Source organism: Theropithecus gelada, chromosome 14 (assembly GCF_003255815.1).
Source record: "Theropithecus gelada isolate Dixy chromosome 14, Tgel_1.0, whole genome shotgun sequence".
Classification (NCBI taxonomy): domain Eukaryota; kingdom Metazoa; phylum Chordata; class Mammalia; order Primates; family Cercopithecidae; genus Theropithecus; species Theropithecus gelada.
Window position 1 is genome coordinate 107,069,660 of NC_037682.1, and position 13,986 is coordinate 107,083,645.

General features: G+C 43.3%; 1 protein-coding gene across 7 annotated transcripts in view; it reads right to left on the reverse strand.

Annotated features, from left to right (window-relative positions):
• CADM1 (cell adhesion molecule 1) overlaps positions 1–12,604 on the reverse strand; it is a 337,360-nt gene extending 324,756 nt beyond the window's left edge. For all 7 annotated transcript variants that reach the window (XM_025356085.1, XM_025356084.1, XM_025356083.1 and 4 more), the window contains exon 1: positions 12,306–12,604. In XM_025356085.1, coding sequence (XP_025211870.1) covers positions 12,306–12,426 — 121 coding nt within the window. In that variant the 5' untranslated portion in view covers positions 12,427–12,604. The remainder of the gene's footprint in view (positions 1–12,305) is intronic.
• Between the last annotated feature and the right edge of the window lie 1,382 nt (positions 12,605–13,986).

The following is a 13,986-nucleotide window of genomic DNA, read 5'->3' on the forward strand; positions in this document are numbered from 1 at the left end:
ACCTGCACGTTGTGCACATGTACCCTAGAACTTAAGTAAATAAAAATAAATAAATAAAAACAAAAGGCTTCTAAAGTAAAATACAGCCAAATGAGGAGGAAGGTCATTATAATACGAGAACCTAGGATTTGTCAAATAAGAAAACATACTATAGGCAGATATTAACACAGGCTGTGTGAAAGTTTAAAAGAATAGAACACTACTCATTATATTTTCAAAAGGAAAAATTGAAAGAATATACAAGAAATGTATGAAATTGGCAACTATAGGAAGTTGGGTGGGAATGGGACAAAAAACATAGGGAATGAAATGAGAACAGATAGTTTTGATTTTGAGCCACGTTAATGATTTATATGTTTAAATTATAAATCAACAATGATAGGGAAGAAATTAAAACAGAATATAAACAGAAATAAACTATCCTAACTATATATCTATTGATACACACACACACACACACACAACTAATCTGTAAATTTGTGAACATGGTACTCATCTACCCTCAGTGGGATCTATTTTAAAGACAGAAAGAATGGCAAAAAAATCCTGCGCTTGCTTGCAGTGAGCCGAGATCGTGCCACTGCACTCCAGCCTGGGCAACAGAGCGAGACTCCATCTCAAAAAAAAATTCTGCGCTTTACTTGGTAGATTTGCTGTCTACAATGGTCTTGGTGGAGTAATTCCAAAACTATCTTGTACTAAAAAGACGTTGCTGTCACTGGGAAACAGAGTTTTCACCATGGGAGAAAGAAAACACAAATAAGGAATGGGAGATGGAGAGAAAGTACCCTGGGATGTTAGACTGGAATTGAATGTATTAGCATGACATTGTGATTTAAATGAATAAATATTTTTAAAATACACTCACACAGTTGCCCCTTGAACACAGGGCCCATACCCCATGCAGCTGAAAATTCACATATAACTATTTTTGAGACAAAGGATATTTTATACGCGCGCGCGCGCACACACATACACACGCTTGTTTGCTCACCGAAAAGTTTAGAAACAATGACAAGTCAGTAGCAATGAGCACAATTCTTAGATATCCGCTATCTAAATATCATTCTTTGACTAAAAGGAATCAGGACTCCTTGGAGAAATAACTGATTCCAGGTCTGGGGGCAGGGAAAATACAACATAAACACGGATATCTTCTTGTGACATGAAATACAAAAAAGCTTAAAAATTAATGAGAATATATTAAAAGGATACAGGAGCCACTCTGAAGGGGTTCCCACTGGCCAAATCACACCACACTGAACCCATTGTAATTTTCTAAATAAATAAATAAATAAATAAAAACAGAGAGAGAGAAGAGTAGGGAAGGCAAGCTCTTCTTTATTCAGAAATGCCTCTACCCAAGTAGAGGAATTAGAGAATTAGAAAATCACAGTTTTGTAACCACTGACATATTTGATTCAGACAAGGTTTATCAATGCTCCTCAATCCATTAAGTAAAGCGCCATTAGAGAACAAGATCTTCAGGCTTGAAACTAAAGAAGACAGAGGGCTCTTCACAATGAAGTTTGTTCACAAGATATGTATGCACAACGTTACTTACTAATTATAAAAGGACAAATATGGAGACCTCTATAAATTCACCTACATTCAGTAACTAAATGTATATCTTGAACCAAGGGATCAAACTAGTAATAGGGCAACCTGATATTATGTCCCTCTTGAGGCAATGTTACAAGAAAGTTGGCAGTATCAGCTATACAGGGTTCTTGCAAAAGATGTTTAATCTGAACTGAACCATGAGGAAATGATCAAACAATTTGTAGAACTGCAGAACATTCTACAAAACAGCAGGTGGATTCATCAAAATGTCAATGCCATAAAAGACACCCCTTAAAAACTCCTTAAAGAAAAAACAGGTGGCAAGCAGGGTAATGGTTCTAGATTAAAAGAGACTAGAGACCATATGCAGTGTGTGATCTCTGATAGATTCTGCAGCAGAGAGAACAAAGTAATTGGGGAAATTTGAACATGGACTAGATAATTTTAATATAATAATGGTATTGCGTGTGCCCAGGAAAATGTCTTTATTCTTAGGAGCTACATGCTGAAGTATTCATCATGATGCAATGTGCTTTCATGTGGCTTAGGGAAGAAAAAAGATGAGTATGGGTGTATACATTATGTAGAAGAGAGAGAGAGAGAGAGAAAGCAAATGGGGAAAATGTTAACAGTTGATGGATTTAGGTAAAGTAAATACAAGTATTCATTGTACTCTTCTTTCAAGTTGCCTGTGGTTTTGAAATTTTTTGAAATAAAGGTTGAGGGAAAAATAGACTAGAACCTTCTGAAAGACAAAGATGAACCTAACACAGTGCCTGATATAAAAGCAGATACTCAATTTTAAAGTCATTTTTAAATGTTCATTTTTCTACCAAATGTCTTACGGGTTAGCTACAGAAACACCATTTCTTTATTAAACATAGTATATAAAATATAGAAAACTGCATAAAACAATAATGTCCTTTCTGTGTTAGAAGACCCAGCAATTAGAGATTATAATCATTGTCAGTTTCTCCAAGATTACAAGATAATTCCATTCACTTATCAAAAAAACATTCAACTCCAGGTGGGATCTTGCTGTCACAGTACTCTTCAGTTTCACCTTAGAGATGACTGAGTACATCCTGAATTAATCCTTTTTACACAGTATTTTTTTCAGTATTCCCTAACATGTGTAAGATTTACAAAAGTTATTATTATTAGCTGTAGCCAGAGATATAACACCCACCTCTAGGTATTGCTGTTTTAATAAAAGTGATTGATAAACAGAGACAGGTAAATAGGTAGAAAACACTTCCTACTTAAGAGTGTTCATATATATTACTTTATTTTATTTTTGCCATCGTGTAAAGTAAGCAGTTTGATTAAAGTACTTGGTTTTACTATCCTGTAACCTTAACTGGGTATTACCCTTGCAAACCTGGCCCAGAGATGGAGAGATTTGCTTCAGGAAAGGGAAATAAACAGCAACTAGCAATTATGTGATTACTAACAAAACTAAAGAAGACAGAGGGCTCTTCACAATGAAGTTTGCTCACAAGATATGTATGCACAAGGAAAAGTGAAATTCAGTGTTATTTAAGCTAATCTCTACTTGAACCTTTTAAAAGATAAAACCATTTGAGCAGTAATTTAGTACTAAATTAACTTGGTTTTTTTCTCCCTATCTTTGAAGTTTTCATTGTTTAAATAATGGTTTCTGCAAGAAAAATGAAGCAATGCTCCTTTTTTATTCGAAAGAAGAAATCAATGGGATGCCTTGTAACATCCAGGAGGCTGGATTTATACAAGCATATTCAGCAAAGAACCAAATAAATAAATACCACAGTTTGACATACAACCTATTCCCCAAAACTGTCCCAAAATACTTCAAGATAATCAACTTTTTAAATCACTGTATTATCATGCCGCCTAGCCTTTTTCTACTAGCAAGAACTGAACTCTGAAGGGAAGGGTGCCAGGCCAGGAAAAAAGGAAGGGAAGAACTCTGGCAGAAATTGTTCCCAGATAAAGGCTTTGAAAAGATCCTTACGATAACAAATTTAGCAGGTAGACTGAGAAAGAAAGGTTTCATTTTTTTGTTTCTTGAGCCAGTGATAATCCACCCTCTATGTTATCTACCAAAATGCAACCAAATTCCTAGACTTGCCCCAACGCTGGCCTGGCAGTGACTGATGACGGTAACTTCTTTGTTTAGTTAGGCAGCTCTGCTCCCAAAGACAAACGTGTTGAAAACGCTAGCTAGTAAAGGCCTGGGTTTTAAAGCACTTCCCTTCCATTTCTTTGGGTAGCTTTTTTAGGATTTATTTTATTGTATTGTATTTATTTATTTCTTTCCGGTAACTAGGTAACTACACACACCAGACACAAGCACCAAATACTCCTCTAAGGTGGTGGTATCTCTTGGATCATCTTCAGAGCAGCCAATCTCATTCACCCAAGTCAGCAGTTCCACATGAGGCCCTCTGACTGTGACCCTTAAAAAGTCTTCCTACTTCTAAAGGACTTCACTTTTTGTCTGTAAGTCTTACTTTGACAGCTTGTAATTTGTTTAGTCAATTACCCCATTTTGATGCCGTAGTAAATCCCCATATTCAAATACAAACTACCAAATGAAGACAATGCATTTTCAACAATCTAAAGTTTTAAATTTTCATGAAAAGCATGGCCATACTATCAACACATTTTGGCTTAGCCTCAAGAAACAGAATCATGTATAGACCTGTGAAGTCAAAAAAGAAACATGTGGGTTGAGGTACATTTTAGGTAAGTATGTGTTAGTTAAAATGAAAGATGTAAAAGGAAAGTGTTTATTCTCAATGTAGACAAAGAGAAATCAGCCATCCTACACCTACAAACCAAGATAGACAGTTAAGGGAAAAAAGATAAAGAGAGTATTTTATGCAAAGGTAACCAGCTGAATGCTGATAGGCAGAACCACTGTCTTCCTCAGTTTCACTGGAGAATCATCAGTCTTCCAGTCCCATCAGGATTAAGCTGAAAAGTAATAAGAAATGAGGGCAATTAGAGAGGGAGTGGGAGAGCAATTGAGGAAGAACAACCTAAAGACAAAACAGTGTGCAGTCTGAATCTGATGCAAGAAGTAAGAATGTGAGATTAGGTTTCTGAACGGGAAATGTTAGATCCTGTCCTGAAAAGAATTAGAACTGCAGTAGCTAGCAGAGGACTAGGGTAGGAGGAACTGACTAGGAGTCTCCTGTTAGCAAAACACAGTTTGGAGAGGGCACTGATGTTTCCAGAGAATGTCACTTAGAAACAATCAGCCCCATTTTATTTCAGTGCAAGCAGGAAAGCTAAGGAGGGGAAAAAAGACTCCAAATTTAGGGGCCTTGGAGACCAGGATGCCGATGGTGTCATTTGTAATAATGGAGACTTTGAGAAAAGTTGATACCTACTGCAAAAAGATAAAAGGTTCAAATTTTTTAAACGTTAACTTTTAGGTTAATCCCAGCCAAGTGGATATACGGCACAGACAATGGGAGTCAGGGAACTGGAGAACCCTTTGTTTTCAGGCAGATTCTTTCCACCTCCTCTAGGGACAGCATAACTCAATTCCAACTAGACACAGCAGTCCAGTGCTGGACAGCCGACGAGGAATCAGAGCACCTACCTTTCCAAGGAAGTCTGCCAAGAGCCAGATACTTATTCTAGGCATTTTTAAAAGTCTATGTCACTGGAATATCAACTTCAAACACTGAGTAGCATTTAAATATATATCACAGCTCTTTCATTTCAAGCCTATTTAACATTTCTCAAATACCTAGATCAAAATGTTGGGTCAAATGTCTATATTCCAGTAAAACATCTACTAAAAGAAAAAATTTCTCCCACCTTATCTCCCTTAAGATAATCACCTCAGTCAAGACACCTGTCAGTCATAACAGGTTTTTCTCAGTGCTGGGCTTTTCTCAACCTTAACACCAAGTTTCTTTTGAGTAATAACAAAGGCCACACGTCATCTGAGCTGTGCATGTGTATAAATACCTACATCACCCTTTTTTCTAACCCTAGATCAAGGCCAACTGCACCAAAGCTTTTGAGAATCAGCACTGGAAGGAAGTTCAAAGAGAAACTGCCCATTAACCACAACAGCAGCTGCTGGCTAGAGCCTGCAATTTAAATCTCTGAAAAAGAAACTGTGGCTTCTGAAATTTAAACAAGGAGGTGCCACTTGTAATTACAAACATTCCAGTGGGTTCCTTCCTTCATTGATGGTTTCCAAGCTAAGGCTTTTTATTCGATTTTGGTGGCGCTCCCCAAACCGTGAATGTAGGCATTCCTTTGTGCTTTTCTTGTGCCCTGGTCAACTCAGAGGGGGCGGTGCAGGGGGCAGGTTTTCACCTGGCCAGGGCCATTCGGACCCCTCAAAATCATCTCATGCATAATTCCCTGTTTGTCTGGAAACAAAAAAACCAAATGTTAAATGCTTCAGATTTATAGTCCACATTTAATCAGATTTTTGAGAGTCTCAAAAAAAAAAAAAAAAAAACCTCACATTTCATGAACCTTGGAAAATGGAACAATTTTCAGAAAAACCAAAGACTTTAAGAAATTAACACTGAAGCATTCCAACATTTCTAGCTGAAATTTAAAATTCACATTTTAAATCAATGGAGCAAATATTTAGAAGGAAAGGTAGTAACGTTTTCTCTCCCCACCATCCTTCACCACCATCCCACAAAAATCAGGCCCACATACTTACAGCTTGATGTATGAGTTTCCCACACCAAAGAAGGCATTTTGTGATCACTTCAGTTACAGAATAGCAGGCTGAAATTAGCACTTAGCCAGTTCGCAATAGGAAGAGACATTTTTATTTTAAGCAATATATCCACAAAATGCAAAGGTATTTATACCATGGAGGCCTTTAAAGATAAATATACAAATGGGGTATCTCACAGTCATCAAACTAACATGAGCCTTTCCTACAGAAGTCCTCACATGGAGGGTATTCATTACGGGAACAAATGGAAATGGCCAATCTCGCCAAGGGTGCTTTCCAGCGCATACCACAGTTGAAGGACTAACTACAATTACTGCATATTTACACAACTGTATTTGCACAACAATAAAACTCATCTTATCCGATCCAAACAAAATCTTGCTCAAAATAAACCAAACCATACGAGAAGGTCTCCTCAGTGGAAGCAATAATCGTGCTGTAGCTTCTCTGGTCTCTGCCTTTGCTTTCACCAACTGCAACAAACCTTCATTCTCTCTTCCTCAGTAAGGTGAAGCAAAAATTTGGTGCATCCAGGTGAGAATACTATGCGTATGGTCAGATAATAATACTGGGATGAGGAATGGAAAAAGAGGGGCTGTATCTTAGAAATCATTCTAAAAGTAATTATGGAAGAAATGACGGGATATTCAGGATTTATTTAAAGTAATCTGAGGAAAGGAGGATGCACAGAGGGAACAGAGTGACCGGGGTGGATAATTATTGAAACTGGGTGATTTGCATGATGGTTAAATATGGTATTCTTTCCACTTTGTTTATATTTTAAATTTTCCATAATAAAATGGGAAAAAAGAAAAATCTGATCAATGTAAAAAAAAAAAAAAGTCATCCTTCAAAAAGAAAACATTTTTGTTCTTTAAAAAAACAACAAAAAAAATTCTCAGCTTTTTCTTGGCTTCATGAAAAGAGGCAAGTGCCTGGTAAGAAAATCAAGCTATGTTCTTGTTCTTGACTTTAAAACATTTCCCTTTTTCCTTAGTTATACAGAACCAGTTCTACTGCTAATATTAATCCTTGAAAAGACAGACAAAAAACTGTAAAAATCTAATCTGAGCCTTCCGAAGCCTGGTTTTTGTGTATCAGACTTATTCCAATGACACAAATCCAGATTTCTCCCCTGCAAAGGTGCTTTGGATGACATTTCTGTTGCGGCTGCCAAATAAATTCCAGAGGTTTCGGGATCATTTGTCAACACCAAAGACAACATTACCAAGAACTGGTCCTTTCTTCCCAGAGGTCACTCCTCTGATCCATGGGTTTATTACCTAGAGCAACAATTAATCTTGCTGCCTTCAAAATACAAAATATTTTTAGCCAAGATAGTGTCTATTCATGATCCGTATCTCTGACCAGGCATCCTTGCCAGGAGGCGGAACAGAAGGTCCACTGCCTGGACATCAAGGGACCTGTCCCCATCCAGGATCCGTCGCTAACCTAGCCTCAGTTCAACTGCAGAGTAATGTTCTTCCCTCCCTGGCCTTCGGCTACTTTACTTCAAAATGGGATTTCACCAGATGATATCTAGTATCTTTCCCCTCCCCAAAATTCCATGATTATAAGAATCTCTAATTCCTCAAAAGGTAATATTTCTAAAAACAGCTTTAGTCCCAAAATGTTACATTTTCTATGAAATAATTTTTAATGTTAACATGAATATTGTATATGGGCAAGTTTTTATATACTGTACACATATATGTATACATAAGTATGTATATGTATGTATTTGTATCAGTGCTTATACATACACACACACACACACAGATACCATTAGGTGCTTATATGGGACTAATTGCTTCCAACTCAAAGCAGCAAATTTTCAATTCTGCAACAGATGTCGCTGTGTGATTTCTCCTTTCTGTGCTGGATTTTCAGTTAAAAATGCCCAGCATAATGGTCAGAACTATTCTTCCCAAGAAAAATATACAGCATTTGAATCCTTTGAATTCATTTTGAATTTTCTTCATCTGCTGGTAAATTTCCATTCAAATTATAGTATTGATTAGGTTGGCCCAATTTAAGAGATTCCCCACATTAAAATGAACCTTTTGCTAAAAACATACACACACATGCACACACACACAATCATTTTTAAAATGTAAATTCTAAGTGACCAATTAGGCATTAAAACGTCACGTACAGAAACCCCAAGAGAATGAGACAGTTTATATTCATAGCAATCTTATCAATTTTTAAAGCCTAAAAAATCATTTAGCAATATAGGCCAAGGGATAATAAAAATTCACTTATGTATGAGACTAAAATGTACCAGATGTGTGAAAAAGTCACTAAAAACTCCAAAAGCACCATCAGTAAGAATACAATTTTTGGATGTTGGTTTTCACAGCATTTCTTTCCAAATAAATAGTAAGGCTAATGTTATAATTGTAAGACATCTTACCAATCTGACATTCACTATCAACCACTTCTTGACACATGTCATAGAAAAGTGACATCTCTTTCCCTTCAACCAATATATCCTCCAACGACATCAACCTCAACAGGTAGCTGGCATTGTCTTCTGTTGAAATTTAGAGCTGGGAGAAAGGATTTCACAATCTCTCTTTGAGACCCAGGAACCCGTTACCTTCTGGGATTTTAGAGAGTGTGGAGAGAGATGAGCAGGCAGTGAGCCGGGGACCAACTCCCATAAGAATATGAAGTCAGGAAGTGAGAGAGGAAACGAAAGTGTCCTGCCTGTTGGCGTCTTCCCTGTCCCACTCCCCTTTACCAGGAGGGCCATTGGGGAAAACTGGATAAAGCATGTACAACATCCATATGAATAAAGCTCTTTGTTCCAGAGAACTGCCTGCTCTTTTATTCCCCCCTTTTTCGTATTTGTTCATTTCAAAAGATTGCTCAATGGGTCTCTTGTTCCTCCAAAACGTCCCAGGCAAATAATGCAAGCTTGTCTCGTCACACAAGTCACTAAATGAAGCCTTGTGCGTCTCCAGTGACACACTGTAAATATAAAGTGGCATTAATGAGGGATATTTTATCAAATCTATCACAGACAAGTGCAAGTCCCTCCTGCGGCTATTCAATTTGATGCAGGGAAAGGCAACAATAACAGGGCGGCACTTTTGTAAAGTCTCTATCCCCGGTTTGCAAGCCTCAACAGGCCATAGCAAGCAAAACTCAGCCCCCCTCCTTCCCATCACCACCATAAAACCCCCACCCACCAGCCATCTTCTGTAATCCTGAAAATGATAAGAGGCGGGTGATCAGCTACTGGTTCACTCGGGAACAAAAACAACATCATGCATACACCTTAACGTAACAGGCGTGATTAACACTGTGGAGTGAGCTTAAGCAAACCCATTTTTGCTGCATTTCATTAACATCCATTTCATCCAAACATCACAGGAGAAATGAGAGGAGATTTTCTGCGGGGGATGGATGGCTTGTTACAGGAGAAAACAGAACCAGGACCCAGGCACGATGGTCCTAATTCGCTTTCCCAGCAAGGGTGTAAATCAAACAAGCCTAATGAAGTTAGATGCACCAACAGGTTTCTTTAACCCTGGGAGTGGGAACTGGAGGCCTCTGAGAAAGCTTAAACTAACAGAACTGAGGAGGAAAAGTCCCTTAGTGCCCACCTGAAATTTACCCCTGGGGTATGGGACCCCGCAATGAGCCAAGACCTCCTCTCGAACTCACCACGAAATATATATGCATTAAGAGAAAAAAAATTAAGAAAGTCATCTCATCCCCTCACTACAAATCAAACCCAATTACTTTCTAATTTGAACACAATCTGATAACCAGCATACAAACAGGGATGTACACAAGAGCAAGAAGCTGCTTCCATGGTAACTGGCAACAGAATTTTCATGTAGCTTTGACATGCACGGTTGAGTTCCAGACCGCTCCTAAGTCAGCATATATCCCTCGCAGGGAAGGCAACTTCTCACCGCGAGATAGTTACAAATATAGTACCGTTGCTACTATCCGATGCCTTCAATGAGCAGTCTTGACAGGGGAGGCATAATCTAATCCTACTCCGTTGCCAAGCGTCATTGCACGACTCCCATTTTTAGTCAAAAGGCAATATCCCCGACCACAGTTTTCCCCCCCCCCCCCCCTTTTTTTTTTTTTTTTTTTTTTGTGCAGCCAATACAAGTCTATTGTTGCCTCTATTATGCGCCAGTTACCGAGCCTTTACTCACGCTCACGTTTAACTGACACTGGCGCTTTTTACAATGCAGCAGCACGAGGGATCTCTTTCAGGAACATTTTATTGAACCCATCCAGTCAGAGGCATCACCTGAAATGAAGTTGTAACCACACTGGCATCGGCTAAACCCAATTATCTCGTAACTCATAAATTAAGAATTCACAGAGGAAAAATACATAAACAACACCCGGAGACAGTGGCATGGAAGAAAAAATCGTCAGCGCTGGAATTGACGCTGCTGCCAGACGCCCCCCAATAGGTTCCCCAAGCCGAGCTCCTTTCCAAGCCTATTTGGGGGCAAGCAGCCAACCTGGCGTCCCCCAAATCTCAAGCTAGCACCCCCACACATCCCCCGTCTCCTACAGCGTGTCTCCTGCGGTGTTTACATAACTGTGTGTCCTCTAGCGTGTAAACAAAAGGCACAGCCCAAGCGGACAGGCGCCCCCGAAGCTGCACGGTGGCCCCAACGCTGTGCCCGTCCGGGCCTGGGGCTCCGCAGGTGGGGGCTGAGCTCTCGGCGTCCTCCGCCACTTGTTGCTCCCGGGTCCTGCAGCTCTGGAGCTGCAAGGAGGGGCTTTGCAGGCTCAGAGCCCTGCTGCATCCCCTCCTGCATCGCCGCTCGCCCCCGCGGCCCCGTACCACTCGGTCCTGGCGCCCGCCTGGAGCCTGCAGCAGGGGCTAGGGGACGCCGCGCGGCTGCCGAGCGCGGCGAGGTGGCGGGAAGGGAGGCTGGGTGCAGCACGGCCGGCCTCTCCGCTGGGGAAGAGCTCCGGCTCCCTTTTGTTAGCAAAAGCAAACACTGCCCTCTTCTTTCCCGACCGCGCCAACGCGCCCGGCACACGGGCAGCCACACATCGGGCTACAGCCGAGTGCTCGGCGTCTTCAGGGAAGGCACCGGGCGTGCAGAGCCGCCCCTGGGCAAATTCCCAAGAATGCTCTTCACGCAGGGGGCGCGCGGAGGCCCGCAGGGTGCCCGCCTGGCCGCAGAGGCCGCGACGCCCCCTCCGCCACCCTCGGGCCGCGGAAAGAACGGGCAGCCGGGAAATCCCGTGTCCCCACTCGTGGCAGAGGACGCTGTGGGGCGGGCGGGCTGCGGGCTCCCGGTGCCTTCCCGCAGAGGCGGCGACAGCGGCCGCCCCCCCGCGGGGCCGGGCCGGGGAACTTTCCCCGCCTGGAGCCAGGCCAAAAAGACCCGCAGCGGAGCCGAGGGGGCGGAGGGCTTCAATCCGCCGGAGGGAAACACGAGAGGCGTGCAATTTGGGGACAGGGGAGAAAGGCAGAGCGCGTGGGGGGAAGGGGCAAGGGAGATCAGAGAAGTCTGGGGATGTCCTGGGGACCGGGGAGAAATCACGCCGCCGGCTGCTGGGAGTCAGCCACCGGGAGGCTTCGGGGATGGAGAACTAGGGGGGGCCCTCTGGAGAGGTGGGGGCGAATGGGCAGCCCTGGGAGGTGGGAGGACCTGCAAGTTACGGGGACAACGGCGAGTTTAGGAGGGTCCGGAAGGGTTGAGGTTGTCTGCGATTCATCCCCTTCCCCCATGCTTTACAGCCCCCGGGCCCCCCATTCTCACTCCACGCTGCACCCCGCGCAAAGCCGGGTAGAGAAGGTGTGGGTGCAGCCATCCCTGGGGACTCTCATTCACACTCAGCCGGGCAGGGTAGAAGGGGCTCACAGATTCCCCTCAGCCCCTTCCCTCTCAGCCCTGAGTTTCCTCTCTACACTCCCTCCGCTTCGGATTTAGGAAGTGGGGGGAGGTTGTCATGGAAACGTTTCCCCCCTCTGTGGCTACGGCTACTGGGGTGCCTTGGGAGATTCAGGGGCCAACCGGCCGGTGCCCACACCTACCTGTGGGGATCAGTGCCGCGGCGGAGAAGAGCAACAGCAGAAGCCGGAGCCGGAGCCCGGGAGGCGCCACCGCCGCTGCCGCCGCACACTGGGATCCGCTCGGCAGCACTGCACTCGCCATGTCGGGCACCTGCCTCAGACTGGCGGCGTTGGCTGCCTCCGGAGCCCGAGCGGACAGCTAATGATATGCTAATGACATGCGCTGGAGGCGGAGTCCGGGTATACCAATCACAGCACCGCGAGCCCAACCCGGCTCTCGGAGGGCCTCGCCCCCTCCCCCACCCCGCCCCCTGGCGCTGGCGTTCGGCGGCGCGCCCGCGCCACCTAGGGGCGGGGCCAAGGGGAGGGGCGTATGCAAATATGTTTATGTTAAAATTCGGTTTTGCTTTCCCCGGATCGAGGAAAAAGTGTTCTCCCGGGCGCCTGGCGTGCGAGGACTCGGGCTCCAGGGGGCGGGTCTAGCTTCTTGTACACCCTTATTAGGAGTGTTTATAGCAATCGCTGTATCAGACCGACGACTGGAGAATCTCCCTTAGAGGGTCCTCTGTCCCGCACACCGAGTGCATCTGGCCTGCGAACCAGACGTTGCAAATTTCCGTCACTCACCTTGCACCGAAGGAATAGATCTTTGGGAACGGGGGCTGTGCGGGAGTGGAGAGTAAGAATGCAGGTCCCCGGATTGACAAAACAATCTGGGAGAAGTGCATGCGTGCTTTGCACGTCCGGCGGAGCGGGAGAGCCCGCTCAACAGCCTAGCGGTAGACTCGGGGATAGTTGGAGAAGGCAGCCGTAGAGTCGGGTTCTGAGATTTTCCAGTCGGTCTCTTTGCGGCAGAATCTCGGGAAAGGTAGATCGAGGGGGGTATGCTCAGGTTCCCCCGCTTGTAGAGGGTCTCCTCCCTGGTTTTAATATATAGGCGTGTGTTGAATATATATATGAACTATTTGTAATTTTAGATATTTAAGATTACACAACAACGGAAAAAATTATTCAGTCAAGGCTTCAGGTGAAGAGCGGGGGTCGTGGGAGTTGGGGACAGGGAGTGTGGTGAAGGCAGGGTCTGCCGTGTTCCTCCTTAGGGGCTCAAACCCTCTCACTCCTCCTCTGCGCCCTCAGCCCTTCCTAGAAAGGAAGCCGGGGACCAACAGGTGCTCAGAGCTTCTCGTGTCTCTGGGAAAGCCTCTCCTGCTACGGCGACTTGCATCTCCGAACTCACTCTCCCTCCCTGAAATTCTCTTTGCTTTCTTTTCAACCAGGCAGCCGGCTCTCTTGTTTGTCTGCTTTTTAATTACTTATTTTCTTCCCCTCTAGAAGATCGTGTGCGCTCTGACCCTCTGTTGCTCAAGCATCAAATTGAAGGACGAGCCATATTAAGTGTAAAGGTTTATAATAATTTAAGTATTCATAGAATGCAGAACAATAAGATGTAGGAAATACAATTTGCATAATAAATATCAATATCACAACAGCTAAAACAAACCATGACAAATTATCTGTGGCTAAATGACCAAGAGATTACTGAATGTAAATTGCTAAGTCTGAGCTGTAGTCTAGAAGAGCTGTGCCAAATGACTTCCCTAGCCTTCTGTCCTCATCTTGCTAAAAAATAAATAAATAATACATATCAAAAAGGAAGTCATGATCTGCCAACCCACCAAATGAGTTACACTTAAAAACAGCC